We start from the raw sequence: 15,469 nt of genomic DNA, 5'->3' as shown, positions 1-15,469 counted from the left end.
TGCACTCTGTTTACATTCAATTTTATCTAACCCCCTGAATACACTGCATTTAATTTAATTTCCGTTTGCATTTAATTTAATCTCTGAATACACCGCAGTTATTTGTTATGTATATGTTTCTATGCATATGTATATATGTATGTGTGTAGACCACAAGCATATGTGTATATATATATATATATATATATATATATATATATATATATATATATATATATATATATATATATGTGTGTGTATACATATACACACATATACATATACACACACACACATATATACATATACACACACACACACATATACATATACACACACACACACACATATACACACACACACACACATATACATATACACACACACATATACATATACACACACACACATACATATACACACACACACATATACATATATATATATATATATATATATATATATATATTATATATATATATACACATCAGCTGATCGCGTGAATAAACAATTGTCCCAGTCATTGTCCGTAGTGGTTTTGAAGTTGCAGTTAGTGTCCATTGTGGAACGAAGTTAAATCCAAAACGTGAAAGAAAAGAAAGAGGAAAGTGGAAAAAAGACAATAAAAAATAAAACGTGGGGAGCTACTGTGACAGGCAGCCGTTGGCACAGCGCCATCTTGTCTAATTACACAAAGCTAAAAAAGAAAACACATCACCAAGTTGTAGCACAGGATAACAAAGTTCATGTGTCACCATAAAGATAATATGGAAAACCACATCCTCTGCTTAAATTTGTTGTTCCACCATTTTACAAGTTAGGCCAGCTGTAAGTTGGAGCATGCATCCAGTGTTTCCCCTAACATTATATTAGGGGGGCGGAGCGCCCCCCTGAATGAACCCCCTGCCCTCCAGTAATTTTCTTTATCGACAGATCACAATACGTCATTTAAGGTCATCTTTCCTATAGAACAGGTCTACACCTTGTTCTGTTATTAAACAAACTAAACGGCCGTATTTTTGTTGACGGGATCTACACGACAGCTTGTCATTTCTGTCTCTATGTGGCACGCGTAAACACTTCTCTCCTCTGCGCTGCTCTCTGTATGTAGAAGATAGCAACAGTAGCTCTCCTGCAAGGAGCACCGGAGCAGCTCTCCTGCTCCAAGTGAAACGAGTCAAAGTGCTCGTGTCTTGCACCAACAGTGAGCTGCTGGCTTTACACGTTACAAAGTACACGGACATAAAACTAAGTCATTAATAAACAGATGGAGAAATGCCCGTACTTTTGGGTAAATGTTCACAGTTAACAGATTACGCTGCGCATGCGTGACTCGGCGATTTTCGGCGTTTTGCCAAAAGCCAATCTCCGCAAAGTCTCCGTGAAGCCTCCATCAGGTGTCTTTTCTGCTGTTCCGTCTCTCAAAACCGGAAAAAGATCTCATCTAGACACAGAGTGAACTTAGAGCGGCCATGTCAAGTCTACAACCGCGTTTTTAAAATATGTGTAGAGGTAAGCAACTCACTGAGCCACTAACACTGATACAACCTGATGCTCACATATCTACTTGTTCTGTTTTGTTCTGCAATTTGCCTTTAGTTTTCCAAAATGAGCTATTTAGTGGTTACTACATATAATTTATTTTTTGTACAGATAGAACTTTATTTTCATTGTTTTAAGTGATTGCAATTTTTCTTTCTTTTTTGTGGTTTGACAGGGCAATTTGGTGAAATTATTGTTATTGTTCTTTATTCTGTTATTTATAAAAGCACAGATAGACTCACAAAATGATGTTATTTACAGAAAAAGTAATGCTTTTGGTGTTTGTGTCGTCGAGGTCCCCCACTCCTGAAGCTGTAAACCTAGGGGAAACACTGGCATCTACTTATGTCAGGGGTGTCCAAAGTACGGCCCGCGGCCGGATTTCATACAGCCCGCAGCATCGATCTTATAATGTATTATTTATCGCCCGCCAGCCAGAGGAACAGATTTATTCGTTTCCGTTTGTGAAGCTCTTGATGACACGTAACTGCTGTAACGTCCGCAGTAATGACGACGTTGGTCTCCTTAACTCGCAGGTTTATTGCAGCAATGTTCACATTCAAGTAACGGGGCTCTTTGCTAACCGTAGCTCAATGCGGGACAGCTAACAGGCTCACGTAGCATCCCCCACACTCACGTACAACAACAACACACGGCACTTCCTCCAAAGCCACGCCCCCCCTGCTCCACCAATCACAGGCCACAACCCTGCTAACAAGCACGCTGCTTCCCTGTGATTGGCCGGAGAGAGTGAGAGGCCCCTGACCGACGCCTGTACAGGGTCGCTACACTACTATGGAGTAAAATTTCTGTGATCATTACTGATGATGAGCCTGCCATGGCTGGTGAGCAAACATTGGAACGCTCATTTCTGTAAATTGGCTGCTTGAAGCTAAAACACTTGCAGCCATCACAGTAAACAGTGTTGTACATTTAAATGCATCAGCAACAGAGCAAGTTTTCCGTTCCTTGATCAATACAAAATGGAGTGTTTTGATTGGTAACATATGTCACTATTCACAGAGAAAAACGTGACAAACTATTACTTTTCTGAAAAGATCTTGTAAAACACACGGGCCCGTTTAAAATGTTCACGAGGCAATGCTATTTAACTCATAAAAATGTAAGGTATTTTATACAGTTCGTTCATTGTTATCTGACTAAATGAAAGGCAGAATTAGTTACAATATATTATATTTGGTTACATTGTCATTTGAAAAATAAAATTAATTGTGACAGTTAAAGTGTGTATTTTCATGTAACTTTTGTGGTTAAAAAAATGTCAGAAGGAACTATTGGCCCGTTGGCATCTTTATTTTATCAAATTTGGCCCTCTTTGCAAAAAGTTTGGACACGCCTGACTTATGTAGATCAGATATTTCGCCAAATTTCAACATTATGAGCTACAAAGATAAAGGAAGTTACATGAGGTAACATTAACTGAAGTTTTCCCGTATATAACGTCGAAAAGACGCATCTTTCGGAACTTGTTCTTGCCATGGTGTCCAAACAGGTTGAACTGGAGGGCCAAGTCATTGGACATTAGGAATGCCATCATTCTCCTGGTGGCATCATCCAATGACGTACCTCCTATTTCTCCCACCATAGCAATCTGAGTGTATGGAGTGAAAGGCACAGGAAAGAAAGAAGAGTAATCAGTTAACAGCTTAGATTATACTTCAGTGCCAAATACAAATAAAATTAAACGTGTATCAGAGTTTGAACTTACAACTCCAGACATGAACTCCGAGTTGCTGAGCTTCTCGTTCATGGCCTGCACATCTACGATAGTGGTCAATGGAAATATCACTCCTTCAGGTGGTTTCAACACTGGTACGGCCACTTTTTGCTTCAGCAGAGTATTTAACATTTTGCCATGTACTCTTTGAGTGTCCATCACTTCTTCCAGAAGGGTTGCCAATTTCAAAAACATGGCTCCTTCAATGTCACTGTGGCTGCGCACTAAGGCTTCGAACACTCTGGGTCGCGCTGGGGCTTCGAACACTCTGGGTCGCGCTGGGGCTTCGAACACTCTGGGTCGCGCTGGGGCTTCGAACACTCTGGGTCGCGCTGGGGCTTCGAACACTCTGGGTCGCGCTGGGGCTTTGAATACTCTGGGTCGCGCTGGGGCTTCGGACACTCTGGGTCGCGCTGGGGCTTCGGACACTCTGGGTCGCGCTGGGGCTTCGGACACTCGGGGTCGCGCTGGGGCTTCGGACACTCTGGGTCGCGCTGGGGCTTCGGACACTCGGGGTCGCGCTGGGGCTTTGAATACTCTGGGTCGCGCTGGGGCTTCGGACACTCGGGGTCGCGCTGGGGCTTTGAATACTCGGGGTCGCGCTGGGGCTTCGGACACTCGGGGTCGCGCTGGGGCTTCGGACACTCGGGGTCGCGCTGGGGCTTTGAATACTCTGGGTCGCGCTGGGGCTTCAGACACTCGGGGTCGCGCTGAGGCTTCGGACACTCAGGGTCGCGCTGGGGCTTTGAATACTCGGGGTCGCGCTAGGGCTTCGGACACTCGGGGTCGCGCTAGTGGTTCGGACACTCGGGGTCGCGTTGGAGCCACCCGCTCTTTATCCAACTGCTGAATGTCTGCCAAATTCAGGGGGAGGAGATGGTGGCACTACGTCCTCATCACATGACTCAGACTCCTCCTCACTTGACAAGAATTTGGTGGACTCTAAAATGTGTCAGTATTGTCTGTTGGTCCAAGTACTACAGGCATACACATAAAAGTCTAAGAAAGCACAATAAAATATGAGCCTTTAATGGCCTATCACAATGTTATACTGTATATTGATATTGTTGTGCAATTTACAGCAATTCACAACATAAGCAAAAAAAGCATGGGCCAGTTGAGAAATCAAACAATTATTAAATAAACTTGACAGTTGATTTCAGAGTCCAAAATGTGAAATTATCATGTTATGCGATGACAGACAGGAACTTTTAAGTGATGCTGGCTGAAAATAATCCATAACTTTTTTCATACATTTGCAACCCTACAACTGTCATTATACACTATAAAACTGTTAAAATACATAAAAATCTACCATTACGTGCTGCTAAGGTAAACTATAAAATTCCACTGCGGACAGTAACAGGTTTAAGTACATTCACATTACCTTCTTTGTCGTTTCTTTAGCACGTCGTTGTCTGTTTGGAGATCAGATGTAACCTCTGCTCGTGCAAGCTTACGCCGAGCGTCTCCATATGTATCTTTAAAAAGACACACAAAAAAAAGTATAGGTTAGTCCAAATCTCAAACAGCTTCACTTATCCCACACCCCAAAAAAATGTTTTTTACCTGCATTTCCAATGACACGCACACTGCATGTCCTCCATGAAGCATCCGGCTGGACTTGCTGCTTAACTGCCTTAGTGATAATAAGATTTAGGCCTGATGGCCAAAAACACTCCGTCTTGTCCTCATCAGTAAACCAACACGATGAGATTACATCCACTAAAGCCTTCCCGTCTCTGAATTCTTCATCTCTGAACTCCACAAAGCTGAAGAGGGACATGCTGCAAGGTTCATAGGGTCAATCACATATTGTGTAACTGTGGAAAAGCCACATACCCCTCTCGCATAGGAAGCAGAATGAGTTTTTTTGTTAAGTCAGTCACAGCACCATGAAGCTGTTCAGAGAGTTCTGTCACTGTTCTGATCCCCACACAAGAGGAATCAAGAGGGTAATTGTAAAAGCATCCCTGTCTCTCATAAAACTGACACACAGTGTGCATAGCTCCTGATGACACCTCGACAATATTCCTCACAACTGCAACTCTGCCCTCAACATCAAAGCAGTTATTGCCTTGAGAGCATGAAATAATATTTCCCTCAGTGTTGGACCATCGAGATGTGGTTGTTGAGGCTTATTCCCCATTTCCCTTCCATGCTCAAAGTGGATAGCTTGGCTGCTGCAGTAAAACAGGCGCTGTACCGGTCCGTCTTGGTGAAGAGGGAGCTGAGTCTGAAGGTGAAGCTCTCTATTTACTGGTCGGTCTACGTTCCAACCCTCACCTATGGTCACGAACTCTGGGTCGTGACCGAAAGAACGAGGTCGCGGATACAAGCGGCCGAAATGAGCTTCCTCCGCAGGGTGGCCGGGCTCAGCCTTAGAGATAGGGTAAGGAGCTCGGACATCAGGAGGGAGCTTGGAGTCGAGCCGCTGCTCCTTCGTATCGACAGGAGTCAGCTGAGGTGGTTCATCTCATCCGGATGCCTCCTGGACGCCTCCCATTAGAGGTTTTCCAGGCACGTCCATCTGGGAAGAGGCCCAGGGGAAGACCCAGGACACGCTGGAGGGATTATATCTCCCGGCTGGCCTGGGAACGTCTCGGGGTCCCCAGAACGAGCTGGAACATGTTGCGGGTGAGAGGGAAGCCTGGGTCGGTCTGCTGGGTGCTGCCACCGCGACCCGACCCCGGATAAGCGGCGGAAAATGAATGGGTGGCTCTTTCAACATTTTGGGTTGCCGACCCCTGCCCTAACCCCAGGAATGAGACCTCTGGTCGGGGACCAGTTCTACATTAGGGTCCCGGTCCCCAAGGGATCCCAGACCCCAACCCAGTAATGAGAGCCCAGGTCCGGGTACTGGTCTCGATAGTGGCCCTGGACCTCATGAGGGTCCACAGCACTCCAACACACCCAGGAATGAGAGCTCAGGTCTGGACACGATAGTGGTGCTGGAACCTGGTCCAGGCCCCGAGGCCACAAAGTGTCCATGCGATCCAAAAGTTGGGACCCCGCTGAATCCAGCTGGCGACTTTTTAAGGCACAGTTTACAATGAATGAGGATGAATAGGTCTACGGAGGAGGTATTATTAAATAACAGGCGTCGGCCCGTGCACCGCCGTGAGTCTCCATTCAACTGCCAAGCCGTCTGGCGAAAGTGGGGAGATTCATGAGTAAAGATTAAAAACCGAACTTAATTTGTGTTTTCCATTTCCTTACCTATTTGCACTCCTAAGATTTAGATTTGATCTTCTATTTGTATGAGGCCCAGGTTGTCTGGCTCTCTCCAGTTTCTGATTGGCTGTCAGTGAGTCCCAGCAACACACGACCCGCCCCTGCGTGACAAGAAGGGCAAATGGCGTTTGAAGGGTGGATGTTCCCAGTAATACTGCAATCCCAAGTCAATGCAACCCCTCTTCTCATCAGAATTTGATGAGTTATAATACACGGTTAAGTTAAAGTTCAAATGGTGATATGGTATACATTACTCAGCTGAGGCTCTCTGAGCTTCTGCTGTTTGTCTGGTGAGCAGAGCGTTATGAGCCAGATGAACCATACAACCCTGAATACATGCTCAGCATTTCTGTCTCAGAATACAACCTCACAACTTGTGATAGTACAACAGTACTTTCATTTAATGAAACAAATTTAAAAATAGTTAAAACATTGTTTACACAAGCCAACTCATGATGCATTTATCAATATCATTGAGAACTATATGACCATTGTAAGAGCACATCTTGAAAAGAGATTAAACATACTGGGCAACTCATGAAAACATGTTTGTAGAAGCATTTCAAAAGAAACACTCCATGGAGTTCTGGTTCTTCATGTGCCCGTGAGGCTCATCTCACGAGGAGTGGAACTCCGTCAGTTCTTCCACATGTAGCTGTAGTTGCTCATGTTGATGTGAGTCAGAGCAGTCTTGCCCAGGCTGGAGGGCTGCTGCAGCTGCTGGACGGATGCTGGATGGAGACCACAACCAGACAGGTCCACCGACTCTCCAGAACTCTGCAAACACACAGACGGCTGCTGAGAAAGAGACCCGGCAGGCCTGGATCTGAGCCACCAGAAGGCTTGCGACTTTATGTAGACATAGATTAAAATATATCTCATCGTCAGTAGTTGTAATTAAACAGGTCTATTATACATTTTAACACTTCTTCCAGTGGCCTTCTCTGCTGGACTAAACATTTATTTAAATAATTCAAAGTTATATCTATTTTATAATGTAAGTGTTTTTCACAAACACACAACATGTATCATATTAATGTTCCTGTCCGTTCCTCATGGTTCACTGTCTGCTGGTGCCAGCCAGCTGTTTAACGCTCTTGATCCAATCACATCTCACCTCTTTCTCTCTCTCAGTGTGCCGCGATCAGCTGTTAAACTACACAGCTGGCGTAGTGACCATTTCCATAGCCCGCCACGGTCTCCTTCAAACTGCATTTATTTAAGTTTCTAGCCAAAACCTGCATTTTAAAAAACACCATTTTAACTCATGTTCACCCAATTCTCACTTTTACGGAGCAGAGCTTGAACTCGCCATAATGTACCTCAAAGGAACCTCCAAACGTGAGCTAACGAGCCCTCCGTCCGAATTAAATCAGCATTTGATCTTTTTATGTATGCTATAGGATAGCGAGTTGGTTGTCTGGGTGTGCAGGAGACCAAAACACGGTCCCACCAGAGCCAGTCTCCTTTCTGTATACGTTGCCAAAAGCTACAGTCTTCTGAATTGATTTAATTATTGAAATTTAAAAAAATGACAATGGAAGTGTGCCGTGGCCTGTCCTCCCATTGACTACGGGCCTCAACCTGACCTACAATGGCCAGAGTGACATACAGTATATCAGAGTATATGTCTGCCTCACCTGTTGCTTGCTGGTGTGTGTGTTCATGACAGCTGTGGGTGTGTGTGTGTAGAGAGAAGCTGAGAAGTTCCCCTTCTGTGCAGGTCGAAGGAGGGTGGTGACGCTGTGGAGGGTGGAGGGGAGGATAGGTCCTAAAAGGAAGGAGGGGGAACAAGTTCAACATCACTTCATCCAGTGGTGGCCGGCCAATGGAGGGCCACGGGGCCTCCACCCACCTTAAGCCACCAAATAAAAACAAAAAATCCTCTCTGCTCATTCACCTCTCAGCTGCTCCAGTGCACGTCTCTGCTGCTAGTGCACGTCATGGGGCCAGATCAATTTGGCCCAAAAAAGGCATGTCTAAGAAGCAGTTCAGCCAATTACTGATGAAAGAAATAAATGAGAGACATGGATGGATAGATTATTTATCCAATCAGCGCCCTAAAAAAGACTTCCAGCAGCCCCAGGTTGGCCCCAAACTGCACGCATCCAGGTCTCTGGCTCTCGTCAGGGCAGAAGAGGCTCCGCCCACTTTAACAACATGACAGAGTCAGCAGAGTCCACCTGGTTCCAGATCAGCCAAAAAGCTTGCTGGTTGATTATGGGTCAGTGTACGTTTTGTTAGTTTGTTTTATCGTTCATTCGAAAATACGGAAAAAACACTGTTTCTTCATTTTGCAATTCAAACCAAAAGGTAGTTTAATATGCATGTAAATATGTACACAGCAAGAATCAACTGTTCAATTAATCGCTGCATTGTTGAATAAACACAGTTTGTAATAGAGTTTAATCAACTGGTCAAATGGTGAACACATTTTTTTTTTAAAAACAACAGCGGCAAACGTGTCTGTGGGGGAGGGGAGGAAGTGAGCAGCTGTAGAGAATCAGGGGAGACACTTTGACTGGCAATTCACTTCTTTGGAAATAATATGATGGCATTGTAAATAATAGTATTACAGTTTATGAGAGTTCTGCCACTTGCTGGCCCACCTACACCCCCCAATAAAGGCCACTCCCCCACAGACACGTTTGCCACTGTTTTTTTGTTTTTTTTCACCATTACCGTAATGGACCTTCTTAGCGTTCAGAATCAGTTGGATTTACGTTGATGGCGTAAATAAATAAGGAGTTACGGTCAAATTAGCTTTACATCCACTTTGCATTTTACTTTCTGTCGCCGGCGACAAGCTCCGTACTAAAAAGGTTAAATCGGCTGATTCTCGACAAACCGACCACAGATTTGCTGCTTAAACAACTAACTTCTCTCCTGAAAAAGCCCTAAAATGACATCGTGTGACTCAACAACAGTAGTATTCAGAGAACAACTTTCAGTTGAGAGTTTTCTCATCAAGTTCAGAGAAGATCACATATAACAAGTAAATCCATGAGATAGCGCCACCTGCTGGTAGAAAGGTAAACCTTTACTCTGGTCTCATACAGGCTCTGCTGTGTTCACTCAAGAAACAGTTCAATACGATAAAACAATGAAATATGATCAACTCTACTCACACACAGTAGTTGATTAAACTCTATTACAAACTGTGTTTATTCAACAATGCAGCGATTAATTGAACAGTTGATTCTTGCTGTGTACATATTTACATGCATATTAAACTGCCTGTAGTCTCTACTGTTGCTAACATAACCAGGTTTATTTATTTATATTTATTAATTTATGTTCTTCAAAAGTTACTCTGCGATGTGTTTGCATCATATAAGACTGTAAATAAGAATTAAAAGACCGTAAATAATGATATCTATTACTGGCTTTTATTTTGACATCAAAATAATTATCTCTCTTTTCTCGTGTTTGGTCTGAAACTAAAAACGAGAAAAGAGAGATAATAAACGAAAGAGGTTTTCCGTTTTACCGTTTTTGGTTTTAATTGGAAAATGAAGAAACAGTGTTTTTTCCGTATTTTCGAATGAACGATAAAACAAACGAACGAAACGTACACGGACCTTTATGACTTGCTTGTGTTTGATGACGTCTTTCACACAGAGGATTACGGAAATGTGTTGAGTGAAATGCTGGCTTTGTAACTTACTTTTTACATGTGCAGTTGTATTTAATCCTACACAGCACTGCTGCTACTGCTGCTGCTCAGACCGCAGCAGATCTGTGTGTGTGTGTGTGTGTGTGTGTGTGTGTGTGTGTGTGTGTGTGTGTGTGTGTGTGTGTGTGTGTGTGTGTGTGTGTGTGTGTGTGTGTGGGCTTTAATGTTGTTGGATAGTTTTGTTATTACAAACTGTGACTGGTTGTTTGGTGGTTATTTGGACAACATGCAGTGTTGACGGGTTTAGGCTGGTCAAGTCAGTCAGTCAGGATTGCGAGCGATGCGTAACGGCACAATTGCTCCACGGAGTGGCCGCGCCCCAAGTAGTCAAAATAGTAATAAATTACACCAGCCGCCACTGACTTCAACAGCTCTCTACCAGCTTCTGGTTCAGAACAGTTTGAAAAGTTGGATCAAGGAGATGTGTACCTGTGATCTCTAGACTGCTGATGTTCTGGAAGGTTGAACCCACCTGGCTCTTCACGTTCACACTGCGGGCCTGAAGAACAAAGACTCAGGCAGATGCAGACATAGCAACAGCTGTGTGTGTGTGTGTGTGTGTGTGTGTGTGTGTGTGTGTGTGTGTGTGTGTGTGTGTGTGTGTGTGTGTGTGTGTGTGTGTGTGTACCTTCAGAGTGTGCATCGTAGCTCCTCTGAATGCGCTGGGAGCCAGGAGTGTTGGGGGTAAGCCAGCTTGGGAACCTGTTGAGGCCACCAGACTCTTACAGTTGATAAGGAAGTTGATGAGGGTGAAGGTGTGCGGCCCCTCCACACACACCACGGACTCCGGCTTGTGGTCCAGAGACACAGTCTGACCTTCCCTGTGACTGCACCAGAGGTCAAGGAGCTTCTACCTTTCATGACATTGGACACACACGTCTTGGTGAACCTGAGAAAAGGGTTCAGACAAGTATAAAACACACGTGGCGGCTGACGGCGTGAGAGAAGCAGGAGGATACAGTTGCATGGTAATGCTGTCTGGCTTCTTGATTTTGTGCTGGATGCCCATCTCCTTCAGCCAGGAGAAGCTGCCGTCTTCATCGTCATCCTCTCCTTCATCACCGACCTGACTCGCCTTACCCTCTTTGAGCTCAGGACACCTACAATTCAAAATGATGATGCACAATCATAATTAATGTCTATGAAATAGTTTCATTTGCATACTGTGAGCAGAGGCAGAGCAGACCAAAGCAGAGACAAAGCAAAGAGAGCAGAGACAGAGCAGAATATATATATATATATATATATATATATATATATATATATATATATATATATATATATATATATATATATATATATATATATATATATATATATATATATATATATATATACACATACACATACACACACACATATATACATATACATATATACATATATATACATACATACATACATACACACACACACACACACACACACACGACTTTTACAACACTTTGAGGATTTTTTTTTCAAGGACTTTTCCATGAGCAAAAGAACCCGAATACAATCTCAAGTGTGGTAGAGTGGAGACGATACTTACTTCTGCTCTTCATCCTCCTCCTCTCCGTGCTGCACAGCCTGGCTCTGTTGCTCCCTGCTGTTCTTCCTCTCCTCCACTAGAGGGAGACTGAACTCTATCCCTAAACAGGTACACGAGACAAAGCGCCCACACTGTAATCATCCATGATGCCGTCTCACTGAGGGGTTAAAGGAGACAAGCTACTTTCTGTTTCTGGACAAGGAATGAAATGAAAAAAAAACAGAAAACAGATTTGCAGCCAGTCTCTTGATCGGTGCATGCTGGTTGTATTCATCAGCTGGGTCTTTAATCTTCCACACAGGGTTTGATGCGCCAACATGAATGAGTATCTGATGACAGGAAGTTAAGAGTGTAGGTTTTGAACTGTCTAGCTTCAGAAATTCACCTTCAGCCTTCATGGCCTCCCTGAGGCCCCGGGTTGTAGGGGAGAGGAAGGCAGTGATGCTGCTGGAGCCCCCGAGACCTGCTGCCCTGAACAACACGGTGAACTGACAGAAGAGACCCCATTAGACCAAGGAATAGACTGTAATGTGTTGCTGGGAAGGGGTCCATTTGGGTAGCCTACAACTGCTGTAACACCCACCTGATGGGAGCACAGGTAGAAGTACGGACACAGCCGGGCCTTCAGAAGACTGTAGAGAGATGACAGACTCACCGCCCTGAAGGAGGAAGCAGAGGAACGATGTGAATCCCTTCCACTTCCAGACATAAGCGTTAATACTGGAGTTTACACAAACAGGGTTACGTAACCCGACCAAAGGAGTCTCCACTCACCATTCACTCATGAGACTCTGCTGCAGCGCTGCATCTTGGGCCCAGGGGGCGCTCTTCCCAGCAAAGCTCCGCTCTGCGTTGATCCTGGGGAACAGAGGGATCCAGGGCAGGGAGGGGTGCTGCCAGTAGACCAGACTCTGCTGGAAGGCCACGCGCAGGGAGGAGCAGGACCCGGGATCCTGCAGGGTCCAAACACCGCCATGTTTATGCACCACCAGCACATTATTTTACTAAGGCATTTCATTGAGTTGTCATTGTAAGTTATTAAGAATCATAGTTTGAACGTCAACATCGTTCTTGAAGCTTCTGTTACGTACAGCCTTGTAGCCTCAACTCATGACTATCGAATGCCATGCGACTCAAGGAGAGCAGAATATCACCAACACGGCGAGCAGTCGACCTGACATCAAGACGTAACCACCAGGCCAACGGGGGAGGCAATGTACGCGGGACGTTACAACCGAGTCGTGATCCAGCATGCCGCCGTATGAAACAGTGCTTACCACTACGGATGATAGATATTTATACGCATGTGCTTTTTTTTAAAGGGAGGATCATTTCATATTTTTCTTGTTTTTCTTTCTGTAATATGATCTGTACAGTTATTTAAATGTATACAAAACAGCTATTAAATATTACTAATAATGAAGTGAAGTACAATATTTCCTTCTGAGATTTAGTGGCCTAGAAATACTAAGTTACATAAAATAGCATACATTGAAGTACTTCATAATTGACTTCGGAAACATGTTCTTGACCCCTGAATGCGACGGATGTCCACCCACCTGTCCAACACAACTGATGCACAGCTGCATATGAAGCTGAGCATGACGTGCACGTGACACACTGCACGAGCAAGCGGCTTTGTAAGAATGCTCAAAGACATGGAAGACGTGTTTGAACAGAGTCGCTCTGGTGCGGTCGTCATCGTGACGGGACGGCCTACCTGCAGCCTCGGGGGCAGCACGCTGAACGCAGCTCTGCAGTGGTGATGCAGCCCCAGCGCCTCCTCCTGGGCTTTGGGGTGCTGAGCCCAGGCCAGGGTGAGCGGGGAGGTGAAGAGCAGGCGAGTCTTCAGGCTCCAGTCGGCCGGGTACTCGGTGCAGACGGGAGCCGCGATGGAGGCCGGAGCGATGGCCTGAGGACTCTGGAGGACACGTGGGTTAAAGTATTGAAACAGAGGAACACGTGGCTTTGGCTCTGAAGATAGACTCATCACAGTACAATAAGTACAGGAACAGGTCCAACCTTCAGCAGGGGGCTTTTAACATCTTCCTCCTCCTCCTCTTCTTCTTCAAAGAGAGAGTCATCTTCAGAGAAAGTGCGACACTTCGCCAGCAGAGGAGAGTAAAGTAATAAAATGACACATAATATATTGTACATAGAAGTGCCACAAACACTACAGGGATATGGCCGCGCTGACGTCAGCCGCTCGGCTAGAGCGCCTCACTGCGCGTGCACGTGAGCAGGTGACGTCACTGTAAACCAACCTGGCTGGACTCGTGCTGCTCCCGTGTCTCGGCCTCTGCCAGCCTCGCGCCGAGCGGCGGGCCAGCGGGCCGGCCCTCCTCCTCGGTCCCGACAGAGGAACTGTCCACAGCCTCGACATGTCCGCCGTCGTTATAAACGAGACACTTCTTTTTGGGGCTGTACGTGTTCTCGATATTAGCAAACGGGTTTCTGCGCTTCATCCCGCCCCCGGAGCGGTCCTGGGTGTTGAACAGCGGCCCCGGGGAGAAAGGCCGAACGCACGCCCGGGGAGAGTCGCTTTGTCCCGGGCTGCAGGCTGAGCTGGGGCCGCTGGGGCTCGAGGAGACGCGGGCGTCGCTCCGAGTCCTTTTCCGCCTCATTCGCATGATTTCCGCCGGTCGCTTGAAGCTGGGCGAATAGCCTTCCTGCTGAGACATCCTGCGGGGGAGCCGGCGGTAAACAGCGAGATGAAACGAGCTGCTAGCAGGCTGCCGTCTGTCCGCTCGTTGCGCCTTCACGACTTTACGAATTTGGCGCGTAGCGTGCTGACGTCACGTGTCCCTCGCGTGTTGCGTTTGCGTACAGTAGGACAAAACGGGAAATGGGACACCGTTCTCAGAAGGGAAATCAATCACTTTCGAAATAAACGTTTGCATTTGTCACCACGCAAGAGACTGGATTAAAACGAGCTATGAAAATAAATCACATCGTTGTTCAATTGTAGTTGTTATTGTTTTATATTAATTTTGTATTTGACTATGTGTCTCTTGTGCGCACTTTACCAAACGCATCAAACACATGATTTACATTGAGTGAATCATTTGAATGATGATTGTAACAACTCACCACTTTGGTAAGGTTTGGTATTAAATCTTGAACATAACTAAACATATAAATACATTGTCATGCCCCCCTTTTACTGCCATCACCACCTCTGTCACAGTGATTAATACATTATGTTAATGTCGTCTCCAGTGTTAATTTGACCCTCGTGTGTCATTACTCGGGTCATCAATCACATCTGAAGCTCAGCCTGAAGCCAAATGACGGCTGTTAGAAATCAATTATTGTATCAGTTGTTGAGGCAGAAGAGAGAACACTAGTGAGCGGGTTAGGATGAGCAGCAAAACTGTGGTCCGTTTGAAATGGATGGCTCAGGATTTTTGCGGCTTCTTAAACGTTGTCATGTCCTCAAACCCCAAAGCGTTCGGCTGAGGCCTCATCTGACTCCATCAGACATGTTTTACTGGGGCTCTTTAATGGTTGTCACAGTGAGAATAACTAACATTCTGCCAAACATATTAAGACTAAACTTTTGAAACCACTTAAGCACCCTTGGGCCCTCTCAGCATTTATTGAACCCCAGAGAACCAGACCACCTCATGCGCCCCACAACAGGAACCCCCCTAAAAGATTGTGCGGCCCCTTGCAGAACAGAAGTGTGTCAACTGAACCTTCTTGGGGCCGGAATGCATGTAGACCACTAGATGTCAGCGCCCCCCAGGCTTCAAGCCAACTGGGCCGC

General features: G+C 45.4%; 1 protein-coding gene across 1 annotated transcript; it reads right to left on the bottom strand.

Annotated features, from left to right (window-relative positions):
* Positions 1-6,951: 6,951 nt before the first annotated feature.
* Positions 6,952-14,459, bottom strand: LOC137804779 (protein downstream neighbor of son homolog). The gene is made up of 12 exons (XM_068604158.1): positions 13,965-14,459; positions 13,723-13,803; positions 13,421-13,621; positions 12,475-12,653; positions 12,284-12,359; positions 12,086-12,188; positions 11,701-11,800; positions 11,129-11,269; positions 10,798-10,996; positions 10,599-10,668; positions 8,134-8,264; positions 6,952-7,270 (listed from the first exon to the last, which is right to left on the bottom strand). The coding sequence occupies exons 1-12, from the start codon at positions 14,379-14,381 to the stop codon at positions 7,130-7,132; spliced, it is 1,839 nt and encodes a 612-aa protein (XP_068460259.1). The 5' UTR covers positions 14,382-14,459; the 3' UTR covers positions 6,952-7,129.
* Between the last annotated feature and the right edge of the window lie 1,010 nt (positions 14,460-15,469).

Source organism: Clinocottus analis, unplaced genomic scaffold (genome assembly GCF_023055335.1).
Source record: "Clinocottus analis isolate CAN_PGR_092001 unplaced genomic scaffold, fCliAna1.0.p SCAF_63, whole genome shotgun sequence".
In the NCBI taxonomy this organism is placed as follows: domain Eukaryota; kingdom Metazoa; phylum Chordata; class Actinopteri; order Perciformes; family Cottidae; genus Clinocottus; species Clinocottus analis.
The sequence above is the reverse complement of the archived record's forward strand: the minus strand, read 5'-3'. Positions and strand labels throughout refer to the sequence as shown.